At 38.5% G+C, this 22323-nt stretch overlaps 1 protein-coding gene across 2 annotated transcripts in view; it reads right to left on the bottom strand.

Annotated features, from left to right (window-relative positions):
- The window catches only part of zeb1a (zinc finger E-box binding homeobox 1a), a 67569-nt gene that overhangs the window by 33371 nt on the left and 11875 nt on the right, over positions 1-22323 (bottom strand). For both annotated transcript variants that reach the window (XM_053486139.1, XM_053486140.1), the window contains exons 2-4: positions 5065-5211; positions 4906-4953; positions 849-986 (exon numbers count right to left, since the gene is read on the bottom strand). In XM_053486139.1, the coding sequence (XP_053342114.1) occupies positions 849-986; positions 4906-4953; positions 5065-5211 (333 nt within the window). The remainder of the gene's footprint in view (positions 1-848; positions 987-4905; positions 4954-5064; positions 5212-22323) is intronic.

Below are 22323 nucleotides of genomic sequence, written 5' to 3' on the forward strand. Positions count from 1 at the left end.
AAATTCATCAATAACTATAATATACTTTGAAAATTTTTACTTAACATGCATTATCACTCAGCCGCATAAACTAACAATAACAGACTGCATTTTTGGCTTAAACACCGTTCATGCTACCAAAAGAAATTATACCAAAAGTTGTTTTTCAAAAAAGGAAATTAGGAAATATGGGAGAAATCAATGGAACTGGCAAGGGGAATAAAAGTTATTCTCCAAAGCTGAGGAAATTGTTGGAGTTTAAGTTGTGGCTCATAGCCTTTGGCCAGGAATAAGTGTTATAGTAACAGATGATCTTACTGTACATATTTATGTGAATGAATGAGAAAACAGAAACATTATTGCATTAACATAAAACACGTAAGACCTTTTCTATTTTTGAGTGCTATTGAGGGCTATTGAGGGCTTCAACATCCTACAGTATTAAGCAGTCCAATGAAGCAAAGAAGAAACAATACCTTTAACACATACAGAGTAAAAAAAACAGTTAGCCACACACAAATACTGTATACCAAATAAATAGCACTGTATGTGCATTTATGTGGTCACTGCACACAAGTATTGTCACACTCTGCTCCTCCAGAAACAGATGAAGGTGTGCAAGACACTGATCTTAATTTCTTAAACTTCCCTCCTAACCTTTTACTGGTACTTAGTAAAACTCTTTATGGTTGCTATTTTTGATCAATTTGAGCAACTTTAAATGAAACCCATATAAATTTTGAATGTTTTTAATAGTGATTCCTGACCAAAACCACTTCCTGACCCCCACTGGGAATTTGCGCCACACAACACAGTGAATATGACATGTGCAAACAATCTATTTGAAGAGCTTCTAAAGTAGTTAGTACCGTTCTCATCATGGACTCCTCCCTCTGGTGTGCTCTGTTCCTCCTTTGGAATGTCTGGACAAATGACCTCTGTCTTTCCCTGCCTTGAGGTTTCATTTATCTGAACTTCTTCATCCTCTTCATCTGTTAAACACTCCTCTTTGTTTAAAACACACATGGCAAAATAGGTTAACACCCAATATTAGACAAAAAGCAAGAAGTGGGCGCATACATGTATGATTATTAGAGGTATAATGATATGCAACAGTCACAGTTCGTGACACATCTCGGTTTTGAATTCAGTTTTCAGTAAAGTGAAATTTTACATTTCTTTTCATTCATTATGAATTTAACTCGTAAACCTGGCCATAATTTCCTAAACACATAAAAAATGCACAAAAAGTCATCCACTTTTCGTTCCTTTTAATAACAATAATAATTAATAATAATTACTCTAGGTATCTAGGAGCCAAATTGATTATGAATAGTAACAGCATTATCTAAAGGAGATCTTTGATCTTTATTCTTTAAGTAAATTTTGAGATTTAAGCCCAATCCCAATTCTACCCCTTACCCCTACCCCTTACCCCTACCCCTCCGTTTGGCGCGTTCACGTGAAGGGGTAGGGGTGTCTCATTTCTTTTTTGGTTGGAGAGGTAGGGGTAAGGGGAAGGGCCAGATAGCCCTCCAAACGAAGATTTTTCGGGACCTCACTTCAAACGAAGGGCTAACGAAATTTTCAAGATGGCCGCTCACTCGAGCAAGCAGACCCGTAAATTTAACGAATTTTTGCCATTAATAAGGATTTTTATGACAAGTTTTCATTATATGTATATTAATTGTAGTCTTGTGTTTGTGTTTATGGTGATGTTTTGTAAAAAAACGTTTGCAAAAAAACCGCTAAAGTTTGCTAGCGGATATCACCGATTGCGCAATATTACAAAAATATATTTTTATGTCATATACACTTTACTGCATGCTACAAACAAATATGACAGTTCAGTAGCACGGCAGTTTGCCGAGCTTTTGATAACGCATTGTTTGTTTTGCTTACGGCCATATGTGTACATGTAAATGAACGGATACGTATGATGACTTATAACAGTGTTGTAGTGGTGTCCCATTTCTTAGGGGAAATATTTTAACCCTTCCCCTTTCCACTTCGTTTCAAGGGACAAGGGAAAGGGGCGAGGGGTAGGGGAAGGGGTAGAAAATAGAATTGGGATTGGGCTTTAGTCATGATATGAAGTTAACTACAGTGGAATAATTCGTTCCGGACGTAACCAAATTACATTTTCCCATAAGAAATAATGGAAACTCAAATTATTCATTCTACAGCCCCAAAAAATTATAAATAAAAATAATTAATACAAAATATATAGTAAAAATAAAACGAATTAACCAGCACTTTACCTTTAAAAAAAGTAAAAATAAATCCAGACAGATTTATGCATGCAGGCGCTGTGTGTGTGGTGTGTAATATGCGTGCGCCCACACACATTAATGGAAAGACTGTTTTATCGGAAAAATTTGCAAGGAACATCGCTAGTCATACTCGCGTGAGCGCATATTAACAGAATCGCTGATGTAAAGTAAAAACAAACAAAAAAACAAATGAACCTGCACTTTACCTTTAAAAAGATTTGCGAAAGAACAGAGTTTCTGTATAAGGCAGAGAGTGTGCGTGTGTATGTGTGTGCAAAGTCCACCCCCTCCTTCTCTCAGCTTCCCAAACACACACACACACACACACTTTGCCTTACGCAGAAACTCTGCTCTGTCTTAATTCTTTTTAAAGGTAAAGTGAGAAACGACAGGCTGATACAGAGAGAGAAATGGATCTTTACCCTCTAATGAGACTTGCTCTTGCTTTATACGCGCGCACACATGCGCGCTGTACAAACACGTTATAGTAAACAGTACACGTGTGCACAGATCTTGATCATACCAGTAAGAGACAAGCACTAAGACCCAGCAGTGAAAATGATTACCTACAATTCTGCAGCACAAGAGAGAGAAAAACTGTTGGCTTAGTTGTGATCACGTGATGCTAGGTGTCAAAACAAGAAGCGCATGCGTGATACATGATACTCAGTACTCGTAAACCAAGACATGCTTGTTTTTCAAGTCAAAATTCATTAAAAATCTTTGCTCGTCTTGCAGAACACTCGTAAACCGCGTTACTCGTAATCCGAGGTTCCACTGTATGTTTGTTTGTTTTTTAATTCTAGCTTCTGCTCATTTATAGAGTGACATCAACATGGCTGTGCTTAGCAGTGTAAATAAAACTAAGTAAAACTTAGATATGTAAAATAATGTATATTACATTATACTGTGCACACCAGTATTAGCTTTTGATTGACATACAGACATATTCCTTTGTTAAATACAAAACACTAACTATACAGTTCACTTTAGAAAGAACTTGTTTAAGAAAAAAAAATATTCACCTGAGAGAGCTGCCTACCATGTACATTTATGCTTAAATTATTTATACCCATGGTACTTTTATAGTGTTTTTAAGTTGTCTTCTGTGATTAAATAAATTTTATAATAATTTTATATATTTAGTAAGTGCCAATCAACAGAAGAAATAATAACATGATATGTGAAAAAATATGAAATCAGGCTTGTAAAGGTTGAGCTTGTGTACTGACGACAACAGGTTTTCATTAAGAATATTGACACAGTACTCTTTTTTTTTTAATTTTTTTAATACCATATATCTTAACAAGGATGCCTGTACAGTACCACTGGCAGGGAAGCATCCCCATAGCATGGTGTGACCACTGCCATGCTTGACCGTTGAGATAATATTCTTAGGACTAAAGGCGTTTCCTTTCTTACGGCAAACATACGCAACATCAATATTTCCAGTTAAGTCTGACCAGAAGTTCGGATCTCTTTCTAGGTGACCCCTCACAAAGGCCAGACACGCATCCCAGTGTCTCTGGGTAAGAAATGTTGCTTTTCTGGGGTAATGTCCATGGAGACAATTGATGCAGAATTTGTTAAATGATGGATCTTGATTTCGTCTCCCCTGCTTGGTTGAGGGTGTCTATTAGAGCTTTGGTGGTGATACGGGAGTGATTGTTTGTATTGTGGCAGCTCTTTTTAGGGAGTCTAGTGGGTACTTTGTGCTTCCTGCCAAGCCCATCCAGGTTTTTGACAGTGTTGAACATCTTGAACTTCGTAATGATACCCTGTACGGTTGATACTGGGACATCCAGTTCTTACGCAATTGCCTTGTAGCCTTTGTCTCCACTATGGGCATTGTCAACACACATACATTGCCTTGTAGCCTTTGTCTCCACTTGTAGGCATTGTCAACACACATACAAAGATCATGACTGAGTTCTTTCTTCTTGGCCATGGTGAGAGTAAATAATGAAAGTTTTGCCTCCTTAATTATACTTTACAGACCAGGTGTTACCATTTAATATTATTAGGCCTTAATTGATTACACATAAATTGATTACATTTATTATAGTCACTGAAGTGTGAAACCACATGCACTTTCCCAAAAGAAGGTTTTTTTTTTCTGAGTTTGGAAATAGGGTATAATTAATTTTGAACAGGTTCAAAAGAGAATCTCTGGCCATAGCTATTGGTATATACATTAGGATTAGTTAACACATATGTGGGGTTGTGAATAGTAATTAATATATATCTAATAAAATCAGTTTAGCCAAAGTAGTTTTTATAAATAAATAATAATTTTAAAAGTATTGATTTGTCCATGGGGTATAAATAATTTTGAGCAAAACTGTAGCTAACACAACCTGATAAGGGAGCTTCTCGTTTTCCACTTCTAAATGTCTGTTGAACTGGACGAATTCTGAGCTAATGTAATTCTGACTGGTAATTTACTGCTTAAGGTGGAACACTGAATTACATTTAAAATAAAATGGTGTATTTGAATTTTCAAACATGTCCAATTTCAATGTCTCTGAAGTAATATTTGAATGTAGAGCTACAATCACAAATCACCCAGCGCTAATTAAGGCGAAACTGTATTCTCTCGGATCACATCGTTCCGAATTCGAATCTGTGTACAATTTGTGTCCTTTCTGCTTACCTTTGACCCTTATTTCTCGTATCAAAGCATCTGGCCCCAGGTTGCCATCTGTACACATGACAAACATTAATTTAAAATTACTTTATACTATAATCATTAGAATTATTATAATCATAACTTAGAATTATTGATGATATTAACACCTGTTTATTTACTAACCATTTAATGTGTGTTCCTTGTGCAGCTGCTGAAATACTGACGGCTTTTCCTCTGAACTGTCAGGAATACTGTCATCCTCCACAATGTGGAGTTTATCTTCATCATCAGAATCTGAAGGTGCTTCTGACACATTTGAAAAACTTCTCACTTAAAGACAAAGATTAAGAAAAATTGTTTGGGATCACATTTTCTAACTTAAAATATTTCATAAATTGGGAATGACCTACGTTTAACTTCCCAAAGCACAAAAGTCATACAGTACATAGAAGAAAGTATTGCATTAAACATTCTCCCTACCAGTAAAGACTGTGGATCTCAGTCTCTAGTACTGCATGCAATAATGATCATTCTGTTTCTCATGCTTAAAATACACAATATTACCAAAACAAACACTCCCAACTATTTACAGAACCAAGCATTGGCTGGAGTGGTAAAATCATTCCACCAGTAGGCTCTGTATGTCCTTATATTCCTGCCACAATTTTGAGCGTGGGGTTTAACATTTTGAGAGCAGACAAAGCACTCTGTGCGCGTTCAGTGTCTCCACTGAACGCTCAACAGCTCGATTCTGCGCGTGCAGTGTCTTCTCTGCTCGCTTAACATGTTTTCCGCACATGTGCGACTTCTCGATTTTGTTGCGCACTTGACTCTGCCTGCGCGAAAGTGCAACATTTATTTTCTGTGCGCGCTTGACTCTGCCTGTACGCTCGCTTAACTTTGTCCAGTGTTACAAAACTGCCACAAAACTTGTGTGTCAGCTGGCAATATCGACCGCATAACACATACTATAATTTGTATAGTGCTTTTACAATGATCATTGTCTCAAAGCAGCTTTACAAAAAAATATATAATTTTAAGAAATTAAAATCATATTATTGTATATAATAAGAATACAAATGAAAAGTACTTATATAAGGGAAGCATTGTAAATAAAGTTGTATTTATTTATAAATATTATAAACAAATATTATAGTATTTTTTTTTCAATGAAGTATTAGTATATATAGGGATGGGAATTGATAAGATTTTTACGATTCCAATTCCATTTTCGATTCTGCTTAACGATTCGATTCTTTATCGATTCCCTTATCGATTCTCATTTGGAAGAATGCTGGGTTGAGAACTGTTAGTCCAGAGCGGATCGAAAATGCAACATTCTTTTATAGTTATCGCATGCTGTGTGTGCAAATGTTTTAGAATGTTAGTGGTATTTCCTCCCTTTGAGGAAATATCTACGCTGCAAGTTTTTTTGGTGAAATACAACCAGACTTTTGAGCGTTTGTTCCGCTTAGGCGCCATGCTTACTAGGGATGGGAATCGAAAACCGATTCTTGTTGAGAACCAGTTCCCAGTGTTTCAATTCCTCGGAATCGTTTGCAAAATTTGCAAACGATTCCCTTAATGATTCCAGTGACGTCATCACGCGCATTGCGTAACTTATGCACGTTGCGTAGCTTACGCTCACTCAATAGTAAGCATGGCGCCTAAGCGGAACAAACGCTCAAAAGTCTGGTTGTATTTCACCAAAAAATACACACACAGCATGCACACACAGCATGCGATAACTATAAAATAATGTTGCGTTTTCGATCCGCTCCGGACTAACAGTTCTCAACCCAGCATTCTTCCAAATGAGAATCGATAAGGGAATCGATAAAGAATCGAATCGTTAAGCAGAATCGAAAATGGAATTGGAATCGTAAAAATCTTATCAACTTCCATTCCTATTTACAACGCTTCCATTATGCGGTCGATATTGCCAGCTGATAGAGAAGGGACAGCCAGTCAGAAGTAGTGTGTGGATGTCTGTGATTGGCTAGTTTTGTGGCAGTTTTGTAACACTGGACAAAGTTGAGCGAGCGTACAGGCAGAGTCGAGCGTGCACAGAAAATAAATGTTGCACGCGCATGCAGGCAGAGTCGAGTGCAACATGTTGAGCGAGCAGGGAAGACTCTGAACGCGCAGAATCGAGCTGTTGAGCGCGCAGTGGGGACACTGCACGCGCACAGAGTGCTTTGTCTGCTCTCAAAATGTTAAACCCCGCGCTCAAAATTGTGGCAGGAATATAACGCCATAGCTCTGGAGCAGTGGAAACATTCCATTTTCATCATGGGGATTTTTTTTGTCAGGAATTAGTTTAGACTCCAAGTTGCATTTTAAGCCAATGTTTGTTTTGCAGCATCCAAAAAAAACATTCAAACAATTGTTCTAATTATGTGGCAACAGGAATGCCTTTTCCTGTTCCAGAACGACTGTGCCCTTGTGCACAAAACAAGAGCCATAAAGTCATAGCTCGACAAGCTTGATGTGGGGTAAAACTTAAATAACCTGACCACAACCCCACAGAAAACCTGATGCTGAATACTTCTGACCATCACACTTATAAGTGCTTGTTGCATTGTATGGTATAAGTGTAATGGCCAGGTGTATTCAGCATAGTGAAGCAGGTAACCCTGACAAGAAATTCATCATTAAAGGATTTTAAAATGATTCAGTGTGTGATTTAGCATATATAATACATACTGTACAGACAGTGATGTTGAGATTTCTATCTGGTGCCTGAGGATATGTTGCATTTTTGAGTCAAGTTCCTTCAATATTTCTTCCTTGTGACATCTCAGGGACGTTTTCCGTGCAGCCTTCACCTCCAGCTTGCTCGGTAGGGGCAAACTGATCTACATCTATATAGTCGTGGCCAAAAGTTTTGAGAATGACACAAATATTAGTTTTTTACAAAGTTTGCTGCTAAACTGCTTTTAGATCTTTGTTTCAGTTTTTTCTGTGATGTACTGAAATATAATTACAAGCACTTCATACGTTTCAAAGGCTTTTATCGACAATGACATGATATTTATGCAAAAAGTCAGTATTTGCAGTGTTGGCCCTTCTTTTTCAGGACCTCTGCAATTCGACTGGGCATGCTCTTGGCACTGTTGGAGGGTGTTTTGGTACCATTCTTTATTCATGGCTGTGTTTTTGGGCAAAATTGTGAGTAAGCCCACTCCTTTGGATGAGAAGCAACCCCACCCATGATTGGTCTCAGGATGCTTTACTGTTGGCATAACACAGGACTGATGGTAGCGCTCACCTTTTCTTCTCCGGACAAGCCTTTTTCCAGATGCCCCAAACTATCGGAAAGAGGCTTCATCGGAAAATATGACTTTGCCCTAGTCCTCAGCAGTCCATTCACCATGCTTTCTGCAGAAGATCAATCTGTTCCTGATGTTTTTTTTTGGAGAGAAGTGGCTTCTTTGCTGCCCTTCTTGACTTCCATAAGTCCTCGCCTCACTGCTACACCTGCCTGCTGCCATTCCTGAGCAAGCTCTGCACTTGTGGCACTCCGATCCCGCAGCTGAATCCTCTTTTGGAGACAATCCTGGCGCTTGCTGGACTTTCTTGAATGCCCTAAAGCCTTCTTAACGAGAATTGACCCTCTTTCCTTGAAGTTCTTGATGATCCTATAAATTGTTGATTTAGGTGCAATCTTAGTAGCAACAATATCCTTGCATGTGAAGCCATTTTTATGCAATGATGGCTGTATTCGTTTCTTTGCAGGTCACCATGGTTAACAATGGAAGAACAATGATTTCAAGCATCACCCTCCTTTTAAGATGTCAAGTCTGCCATTCTAACCCAATCAGCCTGACATAATGATCTCCAGCCTTGTGCTCGTCAACATTCTCACCTAAGTTAACAAGACGATTACTGAAATGATCTCAGCAGATCCTTTAATAACAGCAATAAAATGCAGTGGGAAAGTTTTTTTGGGGGGGATTAAGGTAATTTTCATGGCAAAGAAGGACTATGCAATTCATCTGATCACTCTTCATAACATTCTGGAGTATATGCAAATTGCTATTATAAAAACTTAAGCAGCAACTTTTCCACATTCCAATATTTATGTAATTCTCAAATCTTTTGGCCATGACTGTACATTTTATTAATTTATTTTTTGTTTTTTATATTGCTATAATACATTTAAATTAAATTATTACATTTAATACATTTGTCTTTGGCCTCTGGCCAGATGTTGAAGTGCATATCTTTACAATTATGGACCGATGGTATTGTCCTCATAATTCAGATATGAACTCTAACTTTGACCTAACTTTGAACCTTTCGACACCTTATTTTAAAATTAAATATTTTTACAGAAAACATGGTCAAAACTCTTAAGGATTCCAAGGAACTTAAGGCTGGGGACTCGATCAACAACAGTTCCATTGTTGTGAATGAGAGCGCGAATTTGATTTTTCTTGGTTTATGCTCTTACATCATCCCACTAGATGATGGATCTCCTCCCTAAAGGCTCTCATAAGGTTTGTCAACATGGTGTCATCTGCGAACTTGATAATGCTGTTGCAGGCATAGGCATGTGGGTGTAAAGGAATATAAGAGAGAGGACTATATGCATCCCTGAGGAAATACAGTGCTAAGGGGGAGGCTTGAGGAGGTAAGGTTGTCCATTTGAACAAACTCTGGTCTAATTGTAATAAAGCCCAAGGTCCAATTACAGAGCGGAGTTCTGATGTCAAGCTGTTTCACTATTTCACTCAGTGCTGTTGCAGCAGACTACTTTGGCACTGGAACAATGGAAGGTGCTATCACTGAACATGCATTCAGCCTCATACATGCACTTATCCTCCAAAAAGACATGAATGCCTGGCCTAAAACTCGTTACATTCATGATAGCAATTTGCCTCTGAAGAGACACCTTGACTTACTTTGAAACAGCAGAGCTCAATGGTCAGCTCCCATCTCCTCACAAAGTGCAAAGAGCAGCCATGTTTTCAAGGGTCGGGTTTGATTAAATAGACCAACCTCTGTCAAAATCTTTATTACATCAGGCTGAGCTGCCTTCACACTAGTGCTTCCCTGTGAATGACACTAAATGATGCATTTTGCACAATCCTCTTGATGTGTCTGCAATTAATTTTCCTTCCCTGCCGGTCTGTGAAATGTTGCATATACGTCTTACAGGTGTGTCGTCTAAGACCATTTCCTCACCAAAAAAAAAAAATCAGGAGTGATAGCTTCCATCACAATTGAGTAATAAGTTAATATGCAGTCCAGTTCGTTATTCGAGGCTCAGGTAGACTGTAGGAAACTCCAGTCCTGAACTATCGAGCGACTGCAGGCACAAGTCCTCAGCATCAGCCGAGGCCACGCCCATCTTTGTGGAAAAGCACGAGCTTGTTCTGTATACAAGCCATTTGTGCTTTGTTGTTCACTGATGCAGATGTTACCATGCGATTTTCTTGCTTTAGGTATTCTTTGAAAAAAGTTAAGTGGCTTATTGGTTTGTTGTCTCAAAGTGTCTTTATTTTATTTTTTTTCCCACCCTGCCACCTAATTGTTATGGTTTTAATTTACATTGACCCCTTTGTGTCCCTCTTTCTGGGCAGATTTCATACTTTTTTTTCCAGTGCAGACAGCAATATTCATAACTCTCCTGTGGTTACTCACTGACTCAGTTCTGGCTAAAGAAATCACTATGGGGATTGGAAAATTCAAATACATTTGAAGCTACAGAGAGATATGGTCAGTTAAGATAAATACAAAATAAATACCTGAAAAGATTCTTACAATATTCATAAAAGGAAAACTAACAAACAGAATAGCTAAATTGGCATGACACTTACAGTACAAATCTCCTCACCCATCAGCTCAGAAGGCTGGAAAAGTATTTAAAGGAAATGCTTTACCTCCCTTTGCCTAATTATGCGTTTAAGTGATTGTTTTGAGACTTACCAGTCAGTACCACCATCAAGAGCACTTCACCCTTTCTACTCAGACGGAATCACAATCTGATTAACACAACTGCACTCATCTGGATATTACATGGCCTCCATTTCCTCAAAAAAAAAAAAAAAAACTCAAGAAACAACAAGGTTCTTTAAGCAGTCTTACTTTTTTGGCAGTAATTAATTGATTGCTAGTAAAATGCAAAAAAAACAATTTGACTCCATTTCGGAACAGGATCATTTAATAGTTAACTGGAAGAAGACTCAGACAATCTTCGGAAGCAACAAAAAAAACAATGGAGTAAAAGAAAAATCTGACAAATCTTAGAGCAATCCAGAAACTTATTAGGCACAATGACACCCTGTCATTAACACATCAGAACCAGCTTTATCCCATACATGACCACCAGTCCTGAGGAAAAAATTATTAGGGTAAGCGGAACATCAGTAAAACCAACCTCAAACCCTTGTATTAACACACTAGTATTCGTATTTTGGTTTTCCTGACAAAGATGAAACGGCATGCAGTGTAACGCAATATGTGGACAGGAATGATATTTATCACCCGGCAAAGACAAAACTTGCCAACTTGTCATCGCTAATTGAAGGCTCACACCCATCACTGGATGGGGCACAGTTTTAAAAGAAACAAGTCTTGAACTACGCTTTCTTTTCATTAGGGTAGGTAGCCAGAGTAAATCAGTTCTTAAACTCTTCAAGGAGCATAAACTTGTAATTTTAATGATCAAACAGATTTTCTTTTTTTTGTGTGCAAAATTAACAGACATCAAATACGCTGCTTTCTTATGATGCCTAAAGTGTTGCCTATAGGCTTCCAGGACAAGTTCATACACTTGCAAGATGGATGCCTTAACCATCTCATAATCCAAACTATGTTCCACACTGAACACGATCAAAACGTATGAGCTTTATTAGACATTAATTAGACTTTAGTAAATTAAACTAGAGACAATTCCTGTGCTTTGTTTTTTCTGGGCCAAATAGTAAATGTAGAATGTAAATAGGCAAGTGCTCGAGCATGTGCCCTAATAATAATGTGAACACTGGTCAGCGGAGGTAAGGAAAGGGGGGAGCGATCATTCGCAGGGATGGAACAAATCAATTATGCCCAGTGTGAAAGCAGCCTAAAGGGCATGCTACACTTCTCCTATACTGAGGCAAACATAAAGAAAACAACCAAAAAGAGAAACAGTGCCCCCATTTGGAAGAAGAGGAACATAATAGATACATTTTACATGATAAGTTCCGCTGTCTACCACCACAAGTATCTTTCTGGCCTGTGGGAAACACTATAATTTCAGTCAAATTAAGTTTTAAGTCAAGAGTTTAAAAAATATTGTTTTTAACAGTTTAAACAGTTTAAGAATTAATAGTTTAACAATCACAGTTATGTTTTATAACATCACAGTAGCAAAAGTACAGATGGGGCACTCAAAAATGAATGTTTTTTTCTGCGGCATGACGCAATTCTTCCCGCTGACTGCCGCGCTATTCTCAGAGTGCGTGCCTTGCAATTTTCATTTTCAAGTGTTGTACTTCACAGAATTCCCACCAGGTGCCACATGGAAGAACTCTGCCAGAGCACATTATATGTATAATCATTCCAAGTCTGCAATGTATAGTATAGTCTATATGCACATTTAACTTAGTGATTGTGTGAAAACAGCTACAATAAATTCTGAACAAATAGACACAGTTCTTATATATTTGTGTATTTGTTCAGAATTTTACACCAAGTATCTTCTTTGGGTTAGTGTGAGCTCCCACGAGTGTCTAAAGATGTTCCTTGTTAATTTTCCCTATAAGGCAATGTTGCCGTAAGTGTGTGTCTGTGTGTGTGAGAAACTCAAATACGAGAGGCAGGAAGGGTTACTGTGTAAGACGAGGAGAGGGAAAAGTTCTTATTCCTCCTCTCCTCTTACTTTAGGTTCGCCCACATACAGAAACACACACACACACACACACACCGCCTGCGCACACAAACAGAAACACTTATGTTTCTGGATTTATTTATACCTTTTTTTCAAAGGTTAATTTGTTTTATTTTTACTTTATAGTTTGTATGAATTATTTTTTTGTATTTATTTTTTGTGCTGTGGAATGAATAATTTGAGTTTACATTATTTCTTGTGGGAAAATTTGCTTTGATTTACGAGTGTTTTAAAATACGAGCCCACTTCCGGAACAAATTATGCTCACAATCCAAGGTTCCACTGTATATACTAGCAAGAATGAGATTTGAATGCGTTTCCTGATAATCTGCATTAATTTGTCATATAAAGGGTTTTCTAATCCTAATTTAAGTCGAACAAATATAACGTGCCTAGCATAATAACAAAAACTTGTTTTTTCATGATTTTTCATGCCTTTATTAAACACACTCATTTAACATTTTAAATGGTTGTGGAAAAAGTAAGTGAAGCCTTGGAATTAATAACTGGGTTGACCTCTTGGCAGCAATAAACTCAACCAGGCGCTTCCTGTAGCTGTGGATCAGACCATCATTCAAGAGGAAATGAAGTGGGTGGGTGTGTGTATGTGTGTGACCTGTAATAAACTGGCACCTTATCCAGGGTCTACCCCGTCTTGTAGCCCAAGTTTCCCAGAATAGGCCCTCCGCCACCCAATACACAGGATTAAGCAGTATAGAAGATAGAGTGAGAAATTCCAACACGTTCACATACTTTTTTTTAGGTTCACTGTATATATACACAATTTTTCTTTATAAATTATTTTATTATTATAAATATTTTAGGGATTTGTGAAGTAGAATTTCTGGCTGGGGTCATTTCAGTGGGTTTGATAATCAGCCTTAAAATGTGCCCTTAAAATTGAGTGAAATTTAGTTACAACCAAAATGTTTGTTACACCACTCTGGCATTTCGGGAAGTTGATTTGGCTGAACGTGCAGCTAAACAGGTGTACCTAATGATGTGGCTGATCTGTATATAAATGTCATTTGCATATTTATTTTTATCCCTTTCAAAATAGGCTTAACTACATGTACACAAAGAAAAAGCATCATGTCATTGACCATTAAACAAATAAAATTTCTTATTTGGTTTCATATACCATGAATTAAATCTGTTTAGTAGTATACAGGGTTACTTATTAATAAGTATTGCAATTATTTATTTTAAGTGTCATGTATCACCACATTGACACCAAAATAGATAGAGGGTTTTTGATTATTTCATTTTTTAAACAGTAATTTTTTACATTCAGAATAGTAAAAAAATGTCCAGTGATGGGAACTGGCTGTTTTGTAGCTAGATCAGCAACCGATCAGCCTGATTCTGTGCCCATCATACAAGTCTTTTGCAGTTAGTGGTGCAACAGAAACTCATTTTGTTCTTTCTTCTGGCTTTACATTACCAAAAGTCATGTATATTTAAAAAAAGCTTTGATCAGCTTTTTTTCTTTAAAGGGGTCATACGGTCCTACATGCACTTTTTCAAGCTGTTTGGACTGAAATGTGTGTTAGGAAAGTGTGTACACAACCACTCTACAATGATAAAGAGCCGCCCAGTGATTTTCTTTTCATTTATTAAAATCAGATGCCCCTTCTGAAATCAGGCCAATCTCAAATGCCTGTCGATGTGACTCCACACCGACAGAGGCCGCTCCTACTATAGTAAATTGACACTGGTGTTTTAGCAAAGACTCGCCCCTAGTGAAAAGCTGTCAACCATTGTTTTTCAACGCTGGAGCAAAATGTCGCCTAAACGAGTGTGGTGTACAGTTGTTGGGTGTAATAGCGAACACAGCAGTCGTCATTCACTACCGACATCTGAGCCACTGAGGACGCAGTAGCTGAATTTAGTTTTTGAAGCTAACGTCCCCGCCGATCTACCTAAATGCGTTCATGTTTGTGCTAATCATTTTTCACCATACTGCTTTATAAACGCGGGTCAATATAAAGCAAGTTTTGCTAGGAAGCTACTCCTGAAAAATGGATTTGTACTAACACTTCGTGTTCCTGCTTCATCTTCACCAGGCTCAGTGAGTGTATTTTCTTTTTCCATGAATCTTTGCAGATCGCCTTTTTCTAATAATCACGATGAATGTGTAAGTTAACTCGCACTCTCATGGAACATGGTTATGTCGTATTCTCTATGTACATCCGTCTCTATATAATTCCTAATCTCACATTTATAATAAACAATGCATTAAGGTGATTGTCTAGTTGCAAACTGTGTACGTATTTGGAAAACTATATTATGCTTATCTTTGTAACGCTAGATAGTTCATAACGGTGTCTGTCAATGTTTAAGAAGTCATGTAAACACATCAGTAAACACATCGCGTTCGTATCTTTCTCAGTACGCTACTTACCCTGTGTTAGTTTCTCCGCAGTCTGAAAACACCATGACCTCAAATCATTCTCAAAACTTGCATGCAATAAAAGTCATGCAACTCAAAATTGCTCAAGATGCGTTCATTTTCCAGTCGAGGTTTAAGATTTTGAACCCAATTAGAGGTGGTAAAGCGGCACCATTTCTTTATAATCCAACAGGTGGTACGCTCTAAACTACTCACACATTGGCCTCTGTGTGGTAGGAGTGAATTTTTTGCTTGTCAGTAGTTTGTTCAAAAATAATTATGTCAGATTACATAACAGATATAGGTGCTGCTAAGTAAACTTGGATTTTTTAAAGTTAAACATTAAAATGATATGAATCTATACACATTTTGTATTGTTTAAATGCTTGCTGTCCTTGTTTTTAAATGAGAAAGCTAAGGTTATGGGGAATGCGCAAAACTTTATTACTTATGCTCTATTCAGTTGTGAAGCTGTTGAATAAAGCTATATGTATTTGGAGTACTGAATCACCTTTTTTAAGTAAGTATCCCTACTGTTTAGGTATTGCTTTCTTCATAAATTCTTTCGATGTGACATGAAGCACAACAGAAACTCAACAGAAAACCGTGTCTCAAACACAACATTAGAGAACAGCCCCAGTGGAAATCTGGGAACGGACAATCGAAAATCTGAGAATGAGGGGGGAGTTGTAATATTTCATCGTTTTTCAGGTCAGGTCAGTCGTTATTAAGCATCACTATTCAGGTGAGAAACAGCCTATAGAGGATATATTTGGGGTTCTTAATCAACCTGCCTTAAACTGAAAAAGCTACTAGCACAAATAAACTAAATGTTTTAAACCAATAAAAAGAGAAGTTCAGTTGAACTAAACTTCCAGATGATCTCAAGGAACAAAACATTTGGTTATATTATTACAAGTAACCCTTATATTTATTAGAGAAAAAAAATCTAATCTAAAATCTAAAGATTAGATTTTAAAAAATATAAAATACTATGTGTACAAAGACTTCTATTTTTACCTGCTAATACTGAGTCCCTAGCAATCCTGGCATTGGCTCAGAGCACAATGTGAACAAAACTTCACTGATTTTCAGAATTCTTATTAATCTTTCTGATCTGCTTTTTACATGTTTAATCTGCTTAATCCTCTTAGTTCTTTGGGTAGAGAAAAAATAATATTGTATTACATACAACTGTGCTTACTGAAAAAGCCATATACTATTACATATCTGAAAAAAAATTTTTACTGGGGTCCAACAGTGTCCCAAAATTTATACACACACACAGAATATACCTGGGCAGGCCGCTCAAGTGTATATGTCCACCCTTTAAAAAAAAACATTTAAACCTTACAGACAAAACAAAACATAATGTATACTCGCGAACTTGCATACAAGAATTATGGATAGGAATTAAGGCTAATGCCAACTAGCAAAAGATACGAACAGTAAACTCAACAGAACAGACAGGTTCTGAGGACCCAAGACTCTGCCTTCAAAGCAGGAGACAAGGTGGCCCACAAGAGCAAGGGCCAAACTTTCTCGGGCCATCAGAGAGGCGAAACGCACACACGCCCAGAAAATCAACCACTTTAGAGACAGCGGTGACACACGGCGCATGTGGCAGGAAGACCACCCCTCCTCCGAACGACCAGGTGCTGTGTCTCACTCCAGCTGATGTGAGGAGAACTCTACGCAGAGTCAACCCACGTAAAGCTGCTGGTCCGGATAACATCCCAGGCAGAGTGGTCAGAAAATATGCGGCAGACAGCTGGCAGATGTTCTTACCGACATCTTTAACATCTCTCTGAGAGGCGCCGTCGTTCCTATGTGCTTCAAGGCCACCACCATTGTCCCCGTGCCCAAGAAGTCTTCTGTGTCCTGTCTCAATGACTACCGTCCCATTTCACTTACACCCACTATCATGAAGTGCTTCGAGCGGCTCGTCATGAGACACATCAAGACCCTGCTGCCTCCCTCACTGGACCCACTGCAATTTGGTACCGCAAATGAACGACGGCATCTCCACTACACTTCATCTTGCCCTCACACACTTGGACAATAAGGACACATACGTTCGAATGCTGACTCACGACTGTGTAGCAGTTCGAATCACATCGTCAAGTTCGCTGATGACATGACCGTGGTGGGTCTCATTAACAAGAATGAAGAGTCAGCGTACAGAGAGGAAGTGCAGAGGCTAACGGACTGGTAAAAAGACAACAACCTGTCTCTGAATGTTGACAAGACAAAGGAGATGGTTGTTGACTTTTAAAGGACACAAGGCAACCATTCTCCGCTAAGCATCATCAGCTTCTCCGTGGCTTCTCTCGTCAAAAGCATCAAATTCCTGGGTGTCCACCTGGAGAAGGACCTCAGCTGGTCCCTCAACACCAGCTCCCTGCACAAGAAAGCCCAAATCTGCACTCAAATTAACCTGCACTCTTCTTTCTGAAAAGACTGAGGAACCCCAGCTTCCTGAACAGCTTCCTGACCAGCTTTTATAGAGGGACTATTGAGAGCATCCTGAGCGGCTGCATCGCTGTCTGGTTTGGGAATTGTGCCATATCGGACCGCAAGACCCTACAGCAGATAGTGAGAACAGCAGAAAAGATCATCAGGGTCTCTCTCCTCTCTATTGAAGACATTGTTGGGAACTTTTTCAGAGACCAGGAGACGTTGGGAGATCATTCAAGTAGAAGTTACTCTTTATTGAGAACTCGCAGAGCGTTGCTGTAGTCATCCAAGTCTGACTGAAAACTTAGCTCTGGGAAGTTTATACTTTACAAGAGGGAGGGATACAAAGTGGTGGAGACAATCTAAACAAAGCATAATCTAGTACAGGAGTCAGCCTGGTAACAGAAGTTCCCCAGCCCTGATCTCATCAGCATAACAGTGGCTTTCAAATGCATAGGTGCTAATCTAATTAGCCTGACAGTATCACCCAAACCTTTACATTCTCATAGAGACAAAGGCACAGCCTGGCCTTGAGATTAGCATTCACATTGACTTTGGGACCCTACCCAGTAGTCAGGAAGTACATAAAGACACTTCAAAAACTAAAGGGACTGGACTGATAAAAACACACACAGACACATACAAACATTATCACTCAGCTAAACTCAACTACCTCAAAACATTGAGACTGGACTAACTAATCAACACAAGCGCAAACACACTGACCTACGCTACCAAACTATTGTACACACAAACCTGTAAATGCTCTTTTGCACAATATCATTACTGGATTACCTTTTGTACTAACTTCTTAATTCTCGCTGCTACGTTAAGGAACGTTTACTGGTTCTCCACTACCTCAACTCATCACCCCAATACCACAGAGTATTAGATTATGTTATGTCGTGTTTGTCGCTTTGTTGCTCTCGGAAGCGGGCTCATATTCCAAAACTATCGTAAACCAAATTTTATGTTTCCATAAGTAATAATGGAAACTCAAATTATTCGTTTCACGGCCCCCCAAAAAAAAATAAAAAATAAATCATGGATAATAAAATTATAAATCACAGCAGGCGCTGTGTATGTGTGTGTATGTGAATCTTAAGTAAGCTCCCCCTCCCACCCCTTCTCGTTACCCTTCCTCCACTCTTTTCACACACACGCGCGCACACAATGGAAACACTGTTTTGTCGGAAAAAGAAATTTCTCTAATTTCTCTAATTCCCCAACGGAATCTGTAAAGTAAAAATAAAACAAATTAACCTGCACTTTCCCTGTGAAAAGAATAGTGACAGAGCAGTGTTTCTGTGTAGAGCAGGGAGAAAGTGTGTGTGTGTGTGTGTGTGTGTGTATCTGTGATGACGAAAGTAGGAGGGGTCTGTGCATGCATACAGACACACACACAGCAGAGAAAAAGCAGGCTAAGTCTTGAGCGGAGAGAGAAAATGGATTTTTAACATCTCTAATGAAACTTGCTTTTGCTTTACACACACGCTGTACACACGCATACAGACACAAAATAAAATATGTTTTACGAGAACACACAGCAGGGAAGACGATTAATTGATTACGGATTTCTGTGCCTCCGCCATGTATTTCTCCACCTCCGCTGTTTTTTTTTTTTTTGCTCTGCTCTGTTTATGAAGCGCTGAACTCTGCTAGCATCTTCATCTGCCCTCTGGACCTGTCTGAATCATTCTGGTGCCCCGTTTCTGGTTGGAGATCTCGTAATGCCCCATGTGTCTCTTTGGGATGCGTCCGGTGTCTACCATAAAGACGGTTCTGGCCTCGACTGATATTGATAGATGTTTCTCTGAAGACTTGACTTGGCTGAAGTCGCTCGATAGTTTAGGACTGGAATTTCCTACGAGTCTACCTGAGCTTCCAATAACTACCTGGACTCCATATTAACATCAATTACCATCAACTGTTACAGTGGTGTGAAAAACTATTTGCCCCCTTCCTGATTTCTTATTCTTTTGCATGTTTGTCACACAAAATGTTTCTGATCATCAAACACATTTAACTATTAGTCAAAGATAACACAAGTAAACACAAAATGCAGTTTTTAAATGATGGTTTTTATTATTTAGGGAGAAAAAAAAAATCCAAACCTACATGGCCCTGTGTGAAAAAGTAATTGCCCCCTGAACCTAATAACTGGTTGGGCCACCCTTAGCAGCATTAACTGCAATCAAGCATTTGTGATAACTTGCAACGAGTCTTTTACAGCGCTCTGGAGAAATTTTGGCCCACTCATCTTTGCAGAATTGTTGTAATTCAGCTTTATTTGAGGGTTTTCTAGCATGAACCGCCTTTTTAAGGTCATGCCACAACATCTCAATAGGATTCAGGTCAGGACTTTGACTAGGCCACTCCAAAGTCTTCATTTTGTTTTTCATCAGCCATTCAGAGGTGGATTTGCTGGTGTGTTTTGGGTCATTGTCCTGCTGCAGCAACCAAGATCGCTTCAGCTTGAGTTGACGAACAGATGGCCGGACATTCTCCTTCAGGATTTTTTGGTAGACAGTAGAATTCATGGTTCCATCTATCACAGCAAGCCTTCCAGGTCCTAAAGCAGCAAAACAACCGCAGACCATCACACTACTACCACCATATTTTACTGTTGGTATGATGTTCTTTTTCTGAAATGCTGTGTTACTTTTACGCCAGAAGTAACGGGACACGCACCTTCCAAAAAGTTCAACTTTTGTCTCGTCGGTCCACAAGGTATTTTCCCAAAAGTCTTGGCAATCATTGAGATGTTTTTTAGCAAAATTGAGACAAGACTTAATGTTCTTTTTGCTTAAAAGTGGTTTGCGCCTTGGAAATCTGCTATGCAGGCCGTTTTTGCCCAGTCTCTTTCTTATGGTGGAGTCGTGAACACTGACCTTAATTGAGGCAAGTGAGGCCTGCAGTTCTTTACATGTTGTCCTGGGGTCTTTTGTGGCCTCTCGGATGAGTTGTCCCTGTGTTTTTGGGGTAATTTTGGTTGGCCGGCCACTCCTGGGAAGGTTCACCACTGTTCCATGTTTTTGCCATTTGTGGATAATGGCTCTCACTGTGTTTCGCTGGAGTCCCAAAGCTTTAGAAATGGCTTTATAACCTTTACCAGACTGATAGATCTCAATTACTTTTGTTCTCATTTGTTCCTGAATTTCTTTGGATCTTAGCATGATGTCTAGCTTTTAAGGTGCTTTTAGTCTACTTCTCTGTGTCAGGTAGCTCCTATTTAAGTGATTTATTGATTGAAACAGGTGTGGCAGTAATCAGGCCTGGGGGTGACTATAGAAATTAAACTCAGGTGTGATAAACCACAGTTAAGTTATTTTTTAACAAGGGGGGCAATCACTTTTTCACACAGGGCCATGTAGGTTTGGATTTTTTTCTCCCTAAATAATAAAAACCATCATTTAAAAACTGCATTTTGTGTTTAATTATGTTATCTTTGACTAATAGTCAAATGTGTTTGATGATCAGAAACATTTTGTGTGACAAACATGCAAAAGAATAAGAAATCAGGAAGGGGGCAAATAGTTTTTCACACCACTGTATACTGAACTGCATGCAACCTAACACACAGTATGACTGCAGATCAATCCCTGCTATCTGTTATCACCCAGATATGAATGGGTTTCCTGTTAAGTCTGGTTCCTCTCAAGGTTTCTTCCTATTGCCATCTTAGGGAGTTTTTCCTTTCCACTGTCGCCCTTGGCTTGCTGATCAGGGACTATCTGACCATTTTGATTCATACACAATGACATTCCATACAAACTTAAATAATTATTTTGATTGTGTAAAGCTGCTTTGCAACAATGACAATTGTTAAAAGCGCTATATAAAATAAAATTTAATTGATTGGCGTTGATGCTTTCAAAATTATCATCCACTAACTCTTTTATCTTTAAAGGTAAGAGTAGGGCAGAAAATGGTCTCATCTCTCTAGTTTTGGTTTCTTTTCTAAATAATTGCTTTTCTTTTGTTTAGATTATGACAGTCCTACAGTCCTACCCCCTATTATAGGGCCTTTAAACAGTTGTGATTGGAGCAGGCTGATTAGGATAACGTCATTCAGTTTAATCATGCATAAATAAGTTCGGTCTGTGTGCATTAAGCTTTCACACAACTGGCGCAAATTTAACTATTTAGCTTTTTTTAAAAACAAAAAAACTTTCTTTAACAATTTAAAAACAAAACAAAAAAAAAAAACCTTAAAACTACAACACCCACCTATAAGGTGCAGACTACTTTGTGGTTCTCAGTGTCGTAAAGTGTGAAGCCACACGCTTTCCTTGGCGCAGTCATACTTCCTGCTAAAAGTAAAAGTAGGAAGCTTTGTAACCAAGTTTTACATTAGAAGTTTTTTCTTAGAAGAATATTTTCAGTCCTAAATTAACTTTGAGCCCAATTCCCAGAACTGAGTCTTAGACGCTTCGTAAATAAGGGTCCTGATGGTTTCAGTTTTTCAGGAAAAGGGGAAAATCGGAAGTCATGTGACTTTTTGTCTTTGAGCACGGTTGGGGTGCTTGCTGATGTCATTTAGCACCGACAGCGCGGGAACTTCATACCAGTACTTGCAATAACTGTTAAAACAGATAAAGCAAGGCTGGTTTTTAAGATTCTTCAGAATCTCAACAAAATACGGGTGTTTGACATTAATGACTGGACAAATTAACTCATGATGAGCTTAAACCAATAAAAAAAAAACGCAAAG

This window comes from Clarias gariepinus, chromosome 25 (assembly GCF_024256425.1).
Source record: "Clarias gariepinus isolate MV-2021 ecotype Netherlands chromosome 25, CGAR_prim_01v2, whole genome shotgun sequence".
Lineage (NCBI taxonomy): Eukaryota > Metazoa > Chordata > Actinopteri > Siluriformes > Clariidae > Clarias > Clarias gariepinus.